Source organism: Carcharodon carcharias, chromosome 3 (assembly GCF_017639515.1).
Source record: "Carcharodon carcharias isolate sCarCar2 chromosome 3, sCarCar2.pri, whole genome shotgun sequence".
Classification (NCBI taxonomy): domain Eukaryota; kingdom Metazoa; phylum Chordata; class Chondrichthyes; order Lamniformes; family Lamnidae; genus Carcharodon; species Carcharodon carcharias.
The window spans coordinates 71950226-71964487 of NC_054469.1; the positions used below are offsets into that span (position 1 = coordinate 71950226).

The following is a 14262-nucleotide window of genomic DNA, read 5'->3' on the forward strand; positions in this document are numbered from 1 at the left end:
CAGAATCCTGGTAAATCTCCTCTGCACCCCCTCCAGTGCAATCACATCCTTCCTATAATTTGGTGACCAGAACTGCATGCAGTACTCCAGTTGTGGCCTAACTAGCCTTTTAGACTATTCCAGCATAACCTTCCTGCTCTTGTATTCTATGCCTCAGTTAATAAAGGCAAGTATCCCATAAGCCTTCTTAACCACCTTATCTATCTGCCCTGCTACTTCAGGGAACTGTGGATATGCATACCAAGGTCCCTCTGGTCTCCAGTATTTTCCAAGGTCCTACCATTCATAGGGTAATCTCTTACTTTGTTAGCCCTCCAAGTGCATTACCTCACATTTTTCTGGGTTGAATTCCATTTGCCACTGCTCTGCCCAACTGACCAGTCCATTGATATCCTCCTGCAGTTTACGGCTATCCTCACTATTTACCACCCTGCCAATTTTCGTGTCATCCGTGAACTTTTTGATCATACCCACTATATTTAAGGCCAAATCATTTATGTACACCACAAAGAGCAAGGGCCCCACCATCTAGCTCTGCGGAACCCCACTGGAAACAGATTTCCAATTACTGAAACATCCCTCTACCATCACCCTCTGCTTCCTACCTCTCAGCCAATTTTGGATCCAATGTGCCACTCTGCCTTGGATCCCATGGGTTCTTACTTTCTTGACCAGTTTGCCACGAGGGACCTTATCAAAATCCTTGCTAAAGACATCAAATGCATTACCCTCATCAACACTCCTGGTTACCTCCTCAAATTTGTCAAACATGACCTACCCTTAACAAATCCATGCTGACTATCCCTGATTAATCCCTGTCTCTTCAAGTGCAGATATATTCTGTCCCTCAGATTCTTTCTAGTACCGAGATTAGACTGACTGGCCTGTAATTTCCTGGTCTATCCCTTCCTCCCTTTTTTAATAATGGGACAACATTAGCAGTCCTCTGGCACCTCATCTGTGGCCAGAGAGGATTTGAAAATTACTGCCAGGGCCCCTGATATCTGCCTCCCTTGCCTCCCCCAACAGCTTGGGATACATCTCATCTGGGCCTGCTGATTTATCCACTTTTAAGGCCACTAAACCTGCTAGTTTTCTCTGTCTCTCTCTCTGTTAATTTCCTCTAATATTTCAGTCCTCCACTCTGATGTCTATACCTGCACTGTCCTTTTCCATTGTGAAGACCGACGCAAAGTGCTCACTTTGAGGACTGTACCCACACACAGATTATCTCTATGGTCCCTAATTGGCCCTACTCTTTCACTAATTATTCTCTTGCCCTTTATATATATTTTTTAAAAACCCTTTGGGTTTTTCTTTATTCTACCCACTAATACTTTCTCATGCACTCTCTCTCTTAGCTTTCCTAATTTCCCTTTTAAATTTGCCCCCCCTGCACCTTTTAATACTCCTCTGGGGACTCTGCTGTATTGAGTCCTTGGTATCTGTCATAAGCTTTTTTTTTCTTAATCCTAACCTTTCTGTCCCTTGACATCCAGGATTCTCCAGACTTGGTCCCCTCCCTTTGTTTTTATGGGAACATATTTGCCCTGTACCCTCGCTATTACCTTCTTAAATGCCTCCCACTGCTGACAGTCCACCTGGGCCAAATCGTATCTCATCTTAGTAACATTAGCCTTTCCCCAGTTTAGAACTTTTATTCCTGGCTCAACCTTATCCTTTTCCATAGCGATCCTAAATCTAACTGAGTTATGGTCACTAACTCCAAAAGGCTCCCCTACTGATACGCCTTCCACCTGCCTGGTCCCATTTCCAAATATTTGGTGAACTGCCCCGTTCCTTGTTGGGCTTTCTACGTACTGGCTAAAAAAGTTCTACTGGATGCAACTTAAGAATTTTGTTCCCTCACTACCTTGCACACTAAAACTGTCCCAGTTAATATTTGGGTGGTTAAAATCCCCTACTATTACTGCCTTATTATTCTTACACTTCTCTGAAATTTGATTACATACTTGATCCTCTATCTCTCCCTGACTGGGGCTTATAGTACACCAACAGCGTGCTTGCCCCTTTTGTTTTTTTATTCTACCAATGTGGTTTCATTTGGTGATCCTTCCTACATATCATCCCTCCTACTGCTATTGTTGATTCCTTGATCAATATTGCAACCACCCCCTCCCACCCTACCCGCCCCCCAGCTCCTCTTCCATCCCCCTCTCTAGCTCATCTGAATATCCTATAACCATGAATGTGCAGCTGCCAATCTTGCCCTTTTAGCCAAGTCTCGGTCATAGCTATGATATCATCCTCCTGTGTGCCTATCTGTGCCCTCAGCTCGTCTCTTATTCCTCAGACTCCTTGCATTAAAATACTTAACCTTGCTAAACTCGCTTCTTTCTTATCTAGCCTATGTTTCTTCTGCCCTCACTTACTAGCGTTTTAACTTCTAATTCCATCTCAGCTTCTATCTCCTTTTGAACTACTTTTTAGGATCCCCTCCCCCTGCCAATTTAGAGGCAACATGCCATCTTGGAGTCAGGTCGATGGCCACAGAAAAGTTGTCTGTTCCCCTAACTAATGAATCCCCTATCACTACTGCTCTTGCCCTCTTCTTCCTCCCCTCCTGTACAGCAGCACCATCTGTCATGCCACAAACCTGGCTCTGACTGCACTCCTCCAAGGAACCAACATCCTCACCAGTATCCAAAACAAAAAAAATGATTGGCGAACAGAACACTAAGGAACCCGTGCACTACCTGCCTAGTTCTCTTGGACTGCCTGGCAGTCACCCATTCCCTTTCTGCCTCCAGGCTCCTAAGCTGTGTTGTGACCACCTCTCTGAACTTGTTATCCACATAGCTCTCAGCCTCACAGATGTGCCACAGTTACTCCAGCCACCACTCAAGCTCCGAAACCCAGAGCTCAAGGCTCTGAAGCTAGTGACACTTCCTGCAAATGTGGTTGTCTAAGATACTGGTAGTGTCCACGTCTTCCAACAAATTACAGGACACACATTCCACATGACCAAGCTGTCCTGCCAAGGCTTCAATTTACTTCCCTTTTGTTAACTTTATTTTACTTTGGTTTACTTATACTACTTTTATTTTACCTGGCTTTGACTTAACTTTACTTCACTATTGCTTATGTTTCTAACTGAAATCCTTCTTTTAAAAATAATGCATTTTTCTAATTTTCAGCTACTTGAAGACCATCCCTAACATCACCAACCAATGAACTTGCATTTCTCCTGTGATGTCACTCTTGATTTTTTTTTCAAACTCAGCCCTGTTGTGCAGCTTTTCAACTCCTGGTCTCCTGCAGGCTGAGAAAGATAGAGAGAGAAAAAGAAGAGCATCCCCCTCCCCTCCTCACCAAACTCAGTAATTTCACTCTGTACCAGTTGCATTCCGTGATAGTGTACTTAACCTTTCTTATTTATACTACTGAGATTCAGATGAATCTCTCCTTTCTGGCAGCTACAGAACCAGATTAGGCTAGTTCTTAATTTGCTGATCTCACCAGCTCTCCAGCAGAGGGCTTGATTAGCCCTGCCCAAGCCTCTAAGAAACTTAAAATAGTAAATTTAAGTAAAAAGCTAAATTGAAAGCAAGCAGTAGTAGATTTTATACAAGATTAAACTTTAAAATTTAAAATTTCACTCTCCTCACCAAACTTGCAGTAATTCCACTGTGTACCAGTTGCACTTGGATTGTTGAGTGATTGCTGGAATACTGTAGATCTCTCTGGTTCAGGTATGGATTTACTGATACTTGGAGCCATCACAATCTCAAAAAGACCCTAGCATCTCCTCTCCATGCATCTGCCCTATCCCTTTAAACAACCTTAATAAAATTTACCTGAATGTATAACTCTGCGACATAAGATAGGAACACAATTTAAAGTCAAGAACAGAGCCAAAAAAATGAAACAGACCAAGAAGCATGTTTCATAGAAATCAAGGTAATGAAAATAGATCAAAGCTCTAAACTGCATGTCTGAATTATTGAACGGTTACAAGACAGGAGGCAGACATTCTGTTGAGCCTGTATCAGCTCTATACAAGAGCAATTAGCTAGTCCCACTCATCTGTCCTTTCCCCATAGCCCTGTGTTTTTTTCCTTCAGGTGCTTACCAATTCCATTTGGAACCACGACTGAATCTGCCTCCACCACCCTTACAGACAGTGCATTCCAGATCATAACCGCTGATTACATAAAGTTTCTTCTGTTGCTTTTGAATTTTTTGCCAATCACTTTAAATTTGTTACCTCTGGTTCTCAATCCTTTTGCCAACGGGAATAATCTCTCTCATTTACATTGTCTAGACCCCTCTTGGTTTTGAGTACCTCTATCAAATCTCCTCTCCATCTTATATACTCTGAGAAGAACAATCCCAGCTTCTGCAATCTATCTTATGAGGAAAGGTTGAGCAGATTTAGCCTATACCCACTGGAGTTTAGGAGAATGAGGTGTGATCTTATTGAAACATACAGTTAAGTGTACTTAACAGGGTAGATGCTGAGAGGATGTTTACCCTTGTGGGAAAGTCATGAACTACAGGACACAGTTTAAAAATTATGGATCTCCCATTTAAGACTAAGATAAGGAGAAACTCACCAAGGCTCCTTCAACAGCAGCTTCCAAACCCACAACCTCCACCTCTACCACCTAAGCAGACAGATGGGAACACCACCACCTGCAAGTTCCCCATCAAACCATTCACCATCCTGACTTGGAACAATATTGCTGCTCCTGCACAGTCACTGGGCCAAAATCCTGGAATTCCCTACCTAACAGCACTGTGGGTGTTCCTACAACACATGGACTACAGCGGTTCAATAAGGCAGCACACCACCACCTTCTCAAGCAATCAGGGATGAGCAATAAATGCTACCCTATCCAGTGTCGCCCACTTCCAATGAGTGAATAAAAAGTATATATATTTTCTCTGAGGATCCTTAGTCTGTGGAATTCTCTTCCCCAGACAGCAGTACAGGCTGGGGGACTGAATATGTTCAAGGCTGAGTTAGTTATGTTTTTGATCAGCAAGGTGTCAAGCATCAGGTGGAGATGAAACAGACAGGAAAGTGGAGTTGAGGCCACAATCAGATCAGCCATGATCTTATCGAATGGCCGGCCAGGCTCGAGGGGCCAAATAGCCAACTCCTACTTCTTGTGCATCTACATAACTGAAGTCCATCATGCTGGAATAATTATTTTAATTTTTTTCTGCACCCTCCCTTAAATGCAGTGTCCAGAAGTGGACACAGCACTCCAGCTGAGGTCTAACCTGTGTTTTATTAAGATTCATCATAACCTCCTTGCTTTTATAATCTATGCCTCTCTTTAAAGCCCAAGATCCTGTATTTCCTTTTAACCACTTTCTCAACAACCTATTACCTTCCATGATTTGTGCACACACAGCTTGGGTCTCACTATTCCAGCACACTTTACAAAAGTGTCTTTTAGTTTTATGTTTCCAGTCCTTTTATCCTACCAAAATGTATCACTTCCCATTTCTTTGCATTAAATTTCATCTGTCACATATTCACTCGTTCTAACAGCCTATGTCCTCTTGAAATCTATCAGTATCCTATTCAGTTCACTATACTTCCATCCAGGATAAAACAGCCCACTTGGTGGCCAGCCCATCTAGCATCTTGAGCATTCACCCCATCAAAACAGCACCCAGTTAAAACACTGAAGAGGAGGAATTTCTTCTCTCAGAGGGTAGTCAATCTGTTGAATTATTTATCACAGAAGGCAGTAGAGGCTGGGTCATTAAGGTTGAGAGAGACTGATTTTTAATCAGTAAGGGAATTAAGGGTTATGGGGAAAAAACAGGAAAGTGGAGTTGAGGATTATCAGATCAGCCATGATCTCATTGAATGGTGGAGCAGATTCAATAGGCTGAATGGCCTATTTCTGCTCCTACATCTTACAGTCCAACACTCATGCTCTGTGGCTGCGGTGTGTACCATCTATAAGGTGCTTCTTCAACAGCACCTTCCAATCCAGTGATCTCTGCTGCCTAGGAGAACAAGGACAGCGGACACATGGAAACGCCAACACCCGCAAGTTCCCCTCCAAGTCATACCCAGCACAAAGGAAGATGGTTGTGGTTGTTGGAAGTCAATCCTCTCAACCCCAAGACATCACTGCAAGAGTTCCTCAGGTTATCCAACCATCTCCCCTTAACATTCAATGGCATTACCATCACTGAATCCCCCACTATCAACATCCAGAAACTGAACTGGACCAGCCATATAATTAATGTGGCTACAAGAGCCAGACTTACTGAGGCTTGATGGCTGCTACTCCTGGGTCAGTCACACCATAATTGGTAGAGTTATTGGCATCTCCTCCTTCAGCCATAGTTAACTGGGTTAAAGTTTTAGGCTTGTAAATGCTAGAGAACAAAAAGTAGTATTAACACAACCTTTTGACACCACACCAGCATTTAAATCAGACTTACTACTGGCCCTACAACAGCTTGGCAGCAGGCACCAACTCCAGAAGCAACCACCCGCAATGTCGCTTGACAACTCCATGTGCAGCGCTTGTGGCAGAACCTACCCCTCAAGGTTGGGCCTTCACAGCCATCAGCAAAGATGCACCTTATGAAAACACCCCAACTAAATGGATTGTTTGCTGCGTGTCCATCATCACTGATAGATGGAAAGATACCAACACACACTACAGGCCCACTAACCGGAATTTTCTAAAATGTGATCTTTATCCCATAAGCACAATTTGCAGCAAAAAAAAAACACCAGCCCATTCTTCTGCGCCTCATGAAGGCGCAGGTTTTAACCATTAATGCGTTTTAAATAATATTTCCGCATTCTGAAAGCGAACACAAAATCTTATGGCAGGTGGCGGAGAGCCGAATTTAAATCGCCAGATATTCTGCTCCTCGCGGTCAAACGGCCTTCACCAGAAACCAGCTTCACCTCCTCCCTCAGCAGCCGGCCACTGATCGAGTGTTCGAACCAAATGACGTAAATCAAACACTGACTCGTCCGAAGAGGCGGTGAGAAGAAACCACCAGCTGCTTAAATATTATGCTTCGTGTTGTTTTATTTTCGCGAGGGGGTAGGAAACATTTGCAAAAAGTTGAAGGGAGCAATCCGAACGAAGGCAAACCTTCCAGCCCGGGAGGCACCACGTGTTGTACTCACTTCCGGTTGCAGCACCAAAGGTTCCCGCTGCAACTGCGGAGCGTTTCTCTCGGTCCGCAGACTTGTCGCATTGCTGAACTTTTCACCAGTGCAGAGACCGCAGCTTCTTCGTTCATTTACTTTGTTTCTTTAGGAATTTTTTTTTGTGTGTGTGTGTGTTAAAACATTTCGAAAAATGTTCGTGTCACAGTTTAATGATGAATGTCTGGGATGATAATTTTAATCAGTAAAGTGAAGCATCCCTCCAAACACTTGGATCACTTCATTGCTATTCAGCACTTTTTGAACCAACATGATTAACAGTCGCTCCAACAACAGGTATTATTCAAAATGTAACAACCAAGAGATCCCCAGGAGTTTATTATCTCATATACCATTCCTTTGTTAACTCTCTAAAAATTGTCTTTTTATTCTGGTATCTTCGGTATTTCAAGGTTAGTTTCACTCTAGCCACTAGTATAATGAACTTGCATTACACATTACTGTACAAATAAAAACCTGAAACTCTGAGAATCTAATTGAATTTTAGCAGGAAAAAATGCTGCTATCATGTTTCACAAACGGCATTAAAATAAGTGACCAGCTAATCTGCTTTATGCGATTTGAAATAACTTTTTCTTTTGCAAAAATATACTTTATTCATAAAATATCTTCAAGAACATTCCAAACCATTTCAAAATCACCATCACAAAAGTACAGTCAGGTTCAACCTTTTACAACATGTATCACAAGGTGCATCAATACAAACAATGAATATTACAATCATTTGCAGACATTCATTTTGAGCTGTATAGCCCGAGGGGCTCTACACAGTTCCCAGTCCCTTGGTGCACTGTGGCAGAAAGGTTTTAGGCAGCAACCCTTCCCCACTGCGCCTTTGTTGCGGCTGCCCCAAGCTTTAGTGCATCCTTCAACATGTAGTCCCGGACTTTGGAATGTGCCAGTCTGCAACACTCGGTCGGGGACAACTCTTTGCACAGGAAAACCAAAAAGTTTCGGGCAGACCAAAAAGCATCTTTCACTGAGTTGATGATCCTCCAGCTGCAGTTGATATTTGTCTCGGTGTGTGTCCTTGGAACAGCCCGTAGAGCACAGAGTCCTGTGTCACAGAACTGCTCAGGATGAACCTCGACAGAAACCACTGTATCTCTCTCCAGACCTTCTTTGCAAAGGCACAATCTACAAGGAGGTGAACAACGGTCTCGTCCCCACCACAACCACCTCAAGGGCAACGTGCAGAGGGGGTGAGACTCCTGGCGTGTAGGAAGGATCTGACGGGGAGGGCCTTTCTCACCACCAGCCAAGCTACGTCTTGGTGTTTGTTGGAAAGTTCTGGTGATGAGGCATTCTGCCAAATGACTTTGACAGTGTCTGCTCGGGGAACCATCCCACAGGATCCACCCTCTCCTTTTCCCGCAGGGCCTCTAAGATGTTACGTGCTGACCACTGCCTGATGGACTTGTGATCAAAGCTGTTTCTCTGCATAATTTTTTCCACGAGGGACAGGTGGTACAGCACGGTCCAACTACTTGGAGCATTCTGCGGCAGCATGGCCAGACCCATCCTTCGCAACACCGGGGACAGGTAGAACCTCAGCACATAGTGACACTTGGTGTTTGCGTACTGAGAGTCAAACAACTCTTGTTCAGGACACAATGACAACTTCTCTGCTATTCTACAAATAATGCCACAAAACTTTTATATCTGTGATGACTGTCACTTTAAGATCAGTTGGACTGAGTAGAGGGTCACCTGATTTGTTCAACCAATTTGTAGCTAGCGCGAGGGGAATAAATTCTAGGGGTGGAGTTTCTTAGAAAATTGTTGTATGAGGGGCTGGCTAGATACGAGTAGCCACAGAAGCTTTCATGTAAATAAGGTTTGTTTTGTTTGACTAAGAAGCCTCCCACAGCATGTCTCTACACTATCCGCCTGGAAAAGCAGACAAGACCTCAGTTTAACATCCCATCCATGAGGTCCAGGACTGTTAAAAAAAATATTGAGGCAGCCAAAACTAAAAAGTCCCAATAAGATTTTTGTTTCACAAAAATGCTTGAATCTCGCAAAAGGCTTTACGTGTTTCAATACGGAAACAAATGTTGTCAGTAATAGAAACAACATTGTAACTCTTTCGAGTACAAACACGTTTTCATCTGTTTCAGCTGAAGTTACATTGTTTCATAGTTTGCCATTGTGAGATTTGAACTCTTGATGTTACAAGCCCAGTACCATAACCACTTGGATACAACATTGTAAGTAAACTTAAAACAAAAATAAAAATACCTGGAAAAACTCAACAGATCTGACAGCATCTGTGGAGAGGAACACAGTTAACATTTTGAGTCTGTATGACTCTTCAACAGAACTAAGGAAAAATAGAAGAGAGGTGAAATATAAGCAGGTTTAAGCGGGTGGGGGGGTGGGGGGGGTGGTGGTGCAGTGGGACAAGTAGAGCTGGATAGGTGGAGATAGCCAAAAGATGTCATAGACAAAAGGACAAAAAGGTCTTGAAGGTGGTGATATTATCTAAGGAATGAGCTAATAGGTGACATTAAGGGTAGAAAGCAGGACGAGCAAGGTACAGATAGCCCTAGTGGGGGGTGGGGTGGGGGGAAGGGATCGAAATAGGCTAAAAGGTAGAGATAAAACCATGGATGGAAATACATTTAAAAATAATGGACGTCCAATCCCTCTACACCTCCATCCTCCACCGAGATGGTCTGAGGGCTCTCCGCTTCTTCCTCGAACAGAGGCCCGAACAATCCCCATCCACCACTACTCTCCTCCGTCTGGCTGAACTTGTTCTCTCACAGAACAATTTCTCTTTAAACTCCGCTCACTTCCCCCAAATAAAAGGTGTGACTATGGGTACCTTCATGGGCCCCAGTTATGCCTGTCTCTTTATGGGGTATGTGGAACATTCCTTGTTCCAGTCCTACTCCGGCCCCCTTCCACAACTCTTTCTCTGGTGCTGCTTCATGCTCTCGTCTGGACCTGGAAAAATGTATTAATTTTGCTTCCAATTTCCACCCCTCCATCATTTTCACATGGTCCATCTTTGACACTTCCCTTCCCTTCCTTGACCTCTCTGTCTCAATTTCTGGTGATAGACTGTCCACCAATATTCATTACAATCCTACCGACTCCCACAGCTACCTCGACTACAGTTCCTCACACCCCACTTCCTGTAAGGGCTCCATCCCATCTCTCAGTTCCCTCATCTCCGTCGCATCTGTTCTGATGATGCCACTTTCAAAAACAGTTCCTCTGACATGTCTGCCTTCTTCCTTAACTGAGGTTTTCCACCCACAGTGGTTGACAGGGCCCTCAACCGTGTCCGGCCCATCTCCCGCGCATCCGCCCTCACACCTTCCTCTCCCTCCCAGAACCATGATAGGGTCCCCCTTGTCCTCACTTATCACCCCACCAGCCTTCACATCCAAAGGAGCAACCTTCGCCATTTCCGCCAACTCCAGCATGATGCCACCACCAAACACATCTTCCCTTCAACCACCCTGGCAGCATTCTGCAGGGATCATTCCCTCCGGGACACCCTGGTCCATTCCTCCATCACCCTTTACACCTCAACCCCCTCCCACGGCACCTTCCCATGCAACCACAGAAGTTGCAACACCTGCCCCTTTACTTCCCCTCTCCTCACCGTCCAAGGGCCCAAACACTCCTTTCAAGTGAATCGGCATTTCACTTGCACTTCCCCCAATTTAGTCTACTGCATTCGCTGCTCCCAATGCGGTTTCCTCTACATTGGAGGGACCAAACACAGACTGGGTGACCACTTTGCAGAACACCTTCAGTCTGTCCACAAGCATGACCCAGACCTCCCAGTCGCTTGCTGTTTCAACACTCCACAATGTTTTCATGCCCACATGTCCGTCCTTGGCCTGCTGCAATGTTCCAGTGAAGCTCACCGCAAACTGGAGGAACAGCACCTCATCTTCCGACTAGGCACTTTACAGCCTTCCGGACTGAATATTGAGTTCAACAATTTTAGATCATGAATTCTCTCCTCCATCCCCGCCCCTTTCCAGCCCCTTTTTTACCAATAATTTATGTAGATTTTTCTTTTCCCACCTATTTCCATTATTTTTAAATGTATTTCCATCCATTGTTTTATCTCTACCTTTTAGCCTATTTCGATCCCTTCCCCCCCATCCCACTCCCACTCGGGCTATCTGTACCTTGCTCGTCTGCTTTCTATCCTTAATGTCACCTATTAGCACATTCCTTAGATAATATCACCACCTTCAACACCTCTTTGTCCTTTTGTCTATGACATCTTTTGGCTATCTCCACCTATCACTGGCCCTCTATCCAGCTCCACTTGTCCCACCGCTCCCCCCCACCCCCTTAAACCTGCTTATATTTCACCTCTCTTCTATTTTTCCTTAGTTCTGTCGAAGAGTCATATAGACTCAAAACGTTAACCATGTTCCTCTTCACAGCAAAAACAGAATTACCTGGAAAAACTCAGCAGGTCTGGCAGCATCGGCGGAGAAGAAAAGAGTTGACGTTTCGAGTCCTCATGACCCTTCGACAGAACTTGAGTTCGAGTCCAAGAAAGAGTTGAAATATAAGCTGGTTTAAGGTGTGTGTGTGGGGGGGGCGGAGAGATAGAGAGAGAGAGAGGTGGGGGGGGGGCGGTGTGGTTGTAGGGACAAACAAGCAGTGATAGAAGCAGATCATCAAAAGATGTCAACGGCAATAGTACAATAGAACACATAGGTGTTAAAGTTAAAGTTGGTGATATTATCTAAACGAATGTGCTAATTAAGAATGGATGGTAGGGCACTCAAGGTATAGCTCTAGTGGGGGTGTTTTTTTTTAATTTTTTTTAATTTTTTTTATTTTTTTTTATAATGGAAATAGGTGGGAAAAGGAAAATCTTTATAATTTATTGGAAAAAAAAGGAAGGGGGAAACAGAAAGGGGGTGGGGATGGGGGAGGGAGCTCACGACCTAAAGTTGTTGAATTCAATATTCAGTCCAGAAGACTGTAAAGTGCCTAGTCGGAAGATGAGGTGTTGTTCCTCCAGTTTGCGTTGGGCTTCACTGGAACAATGCAGCAAGCCAAGGACAGACATGTGGGCAAGAGAGCAGGGTGGAGTGTTAAAATGGCAAGCCACAGGGAGGTTTGGGTCATTCTTGCGGACAGACCGCAGGTGTTCTGCAAAGCGGTCGCCCAGTTTACGTTTGGTCTCTCCAATGTAGAGGAGACCACATTGAGAGCAACGAATGCAGTAGACTAAGTGGGGGAAATGCAAGTGAAATGCTGCTTCACTTGAAAGGAGTGTTTGGGTCCTTGGACGGTGAGGAGAGAGGAAGTGAAGGGGCAGGTTTTGCATCTTTTGCGTGGGCATGGGGTGGTGCCATAGGAGGGGGTTGAGGAGTAGGGGGTGATGGAGGAGTGGACCAGGGTGTCCCGGAGGGAGCGATCCCTACGGAATGCCGATAAGGGGGGTGAAGGGAAGATGTGTTTGGTGGTGGCATCATGCTGGAGTTGGCGGAAATGGCGGAGGATGATCCTTTGAATGCGGAGGCTGGTGGGGTGATAAGTGAGGACAAGGGGGACCCTATCATGTTTCTGGGAGGGAGGAGAAGGCGTGAGGGTGGATGCGCGGGAGATGGGCCGGACACGGTTGAGGGCCCTGTCAACGACCGTGGGTGGAAAACCTCGGTTAAGGAAGAAGGAGGACACGTCAGAGGAACTGTTCACAGATGCTGTCAGACTTGCAGAGATTTTCCAGGTATTTTTATTTTGTTTTGGATTTCCAGCATCTGCAATTTTTTACTTTTATATTATTGTAAGTAAACCTGTTTCTTAATATTGAGCCCAAGATAGAGCACTGGTGAGGACTATTTCTGATTGAACAGGATTACAAATACAATTAAGAGGAATGGGACAATATAGATTCCTAATTCGTGGAAAGCTCACTTTAGTTTGTGTTTTACTCAATTGTTTTTGTTAAAAATCATGCCTCAAGCTACCAGGACCATGAGTATGAAATCCAAAACCAGAAAAAAAGTTCTGCTAGACATTAGACATTTTGTTAAGTGTATTGCTATATTCAGTATTGGTGTATTGGCATCAGTTTTACAATGACCCCACATCATGTCAGTTGCTAGATGTAAATCAAGTTATGAAGAAATAGTTACATTTGTTTTCAAGCTTTTGTGGACACTGCTACTTATCGGCATGTAGGCACTGACCAGATTTTTTCCTGTTTTTCTTCCTCATTACACATGCAGAGCATGCACCGTGATACTAGGGCCACCCTCTGGCCTACCAACTTCCTCACACTGTCCTGCTATCTATTCCATGTTTTCCTATCAAGTTGTAAATCAAAGTAGGGTGTTAACCTGAAATGGCTGCCCATAGCCCAGTTAGGCAGCAGACCTTAAGTGAACAAGAGATTGGAAAATATAAATACTTTGGATATCACATACAATTTAATTCCCCACCAGAAAAGGACAATATAAAAATCTTCAGAATGGTTTGGATTCTTTTCAAATGGTCACTTGAGGAAGGAAGAACAGTTTCTGGCTCACTATCATTAGGACAATAGATCCTGCCAGTTCCTGACTCTGAATTGCAATCAATCAAAAGCCTGAGCCAATCTGGAGGAGGCATGGATTAACAGTTTGTGGCCCAATTTATGATTAAGGAGGAAAAGTCAGTTCAGACCAGGTCAAAATTATTTATGAGAAACCAATTTTGCCAGAGTTCCATTTTGAGGAATAGGAGACCAGTAAAGACTAGTTCAAAATTTTCCATCAATAGCCAGATTTTTTTGGTTTATCTTTGATCATTCAAATCATTAAGCTGCCAAACATAAATAGGTAAGCGTATGGGCAACAGAATATAAGGATTGTCTCAGAGATAGGTGCTGATGGCCTTGAAGTCGAGCAAAACAAATGAATATCATCATGATCAGGGCTGAATATATGGGAGGTTTGGTTTTGGCCCGCCCCCACGTTCATAGGAATTGCAAAGAATCCTGTCCACCCTATCCCATTCCACCATGCTGGACGATTACACCATCCAATAGTCAGAATCTGATTCTTGGGTCTCTGCCTGTACCTATCACCCCGCACTGATATGAC

The 14262-nt window shown here is 44.1% G+C and overlaps 1 protein-coding gene across 3 annotated transcripts in view; it reads right to left on the minus strand.

Annotated features, from left to right (window-relative positions):
* The window catches only part of dus3l (dihydrouridine synthase 3-like (S. cerevisiae)), a 53970-nt gene extending 46809 nt beyond the window's left edge, over positions 1–7161 (minus strand). Inside the window, exons 1-2 of one of the 3 annotated variants that reach the window (XM_041184631.1) lie at positions 7142–7161; positions 6259–6369 (exon numbers count right to left, since the gene is read on the minus strand). In XM_041184631.1, coding sequence (XP_041040565.1) covers positions 6259–6335 — 77 coding nt within the window. In that variant the 5' untranslated portion in view covers positions 6336–6369; positions 7142–7161. The other 2 variants (XM_041184629.1, XM_041184628.1) reach the window with 2 other exon arrangements.
* Positions 7162–14262: the final 7101 nt, after the last annotated feature.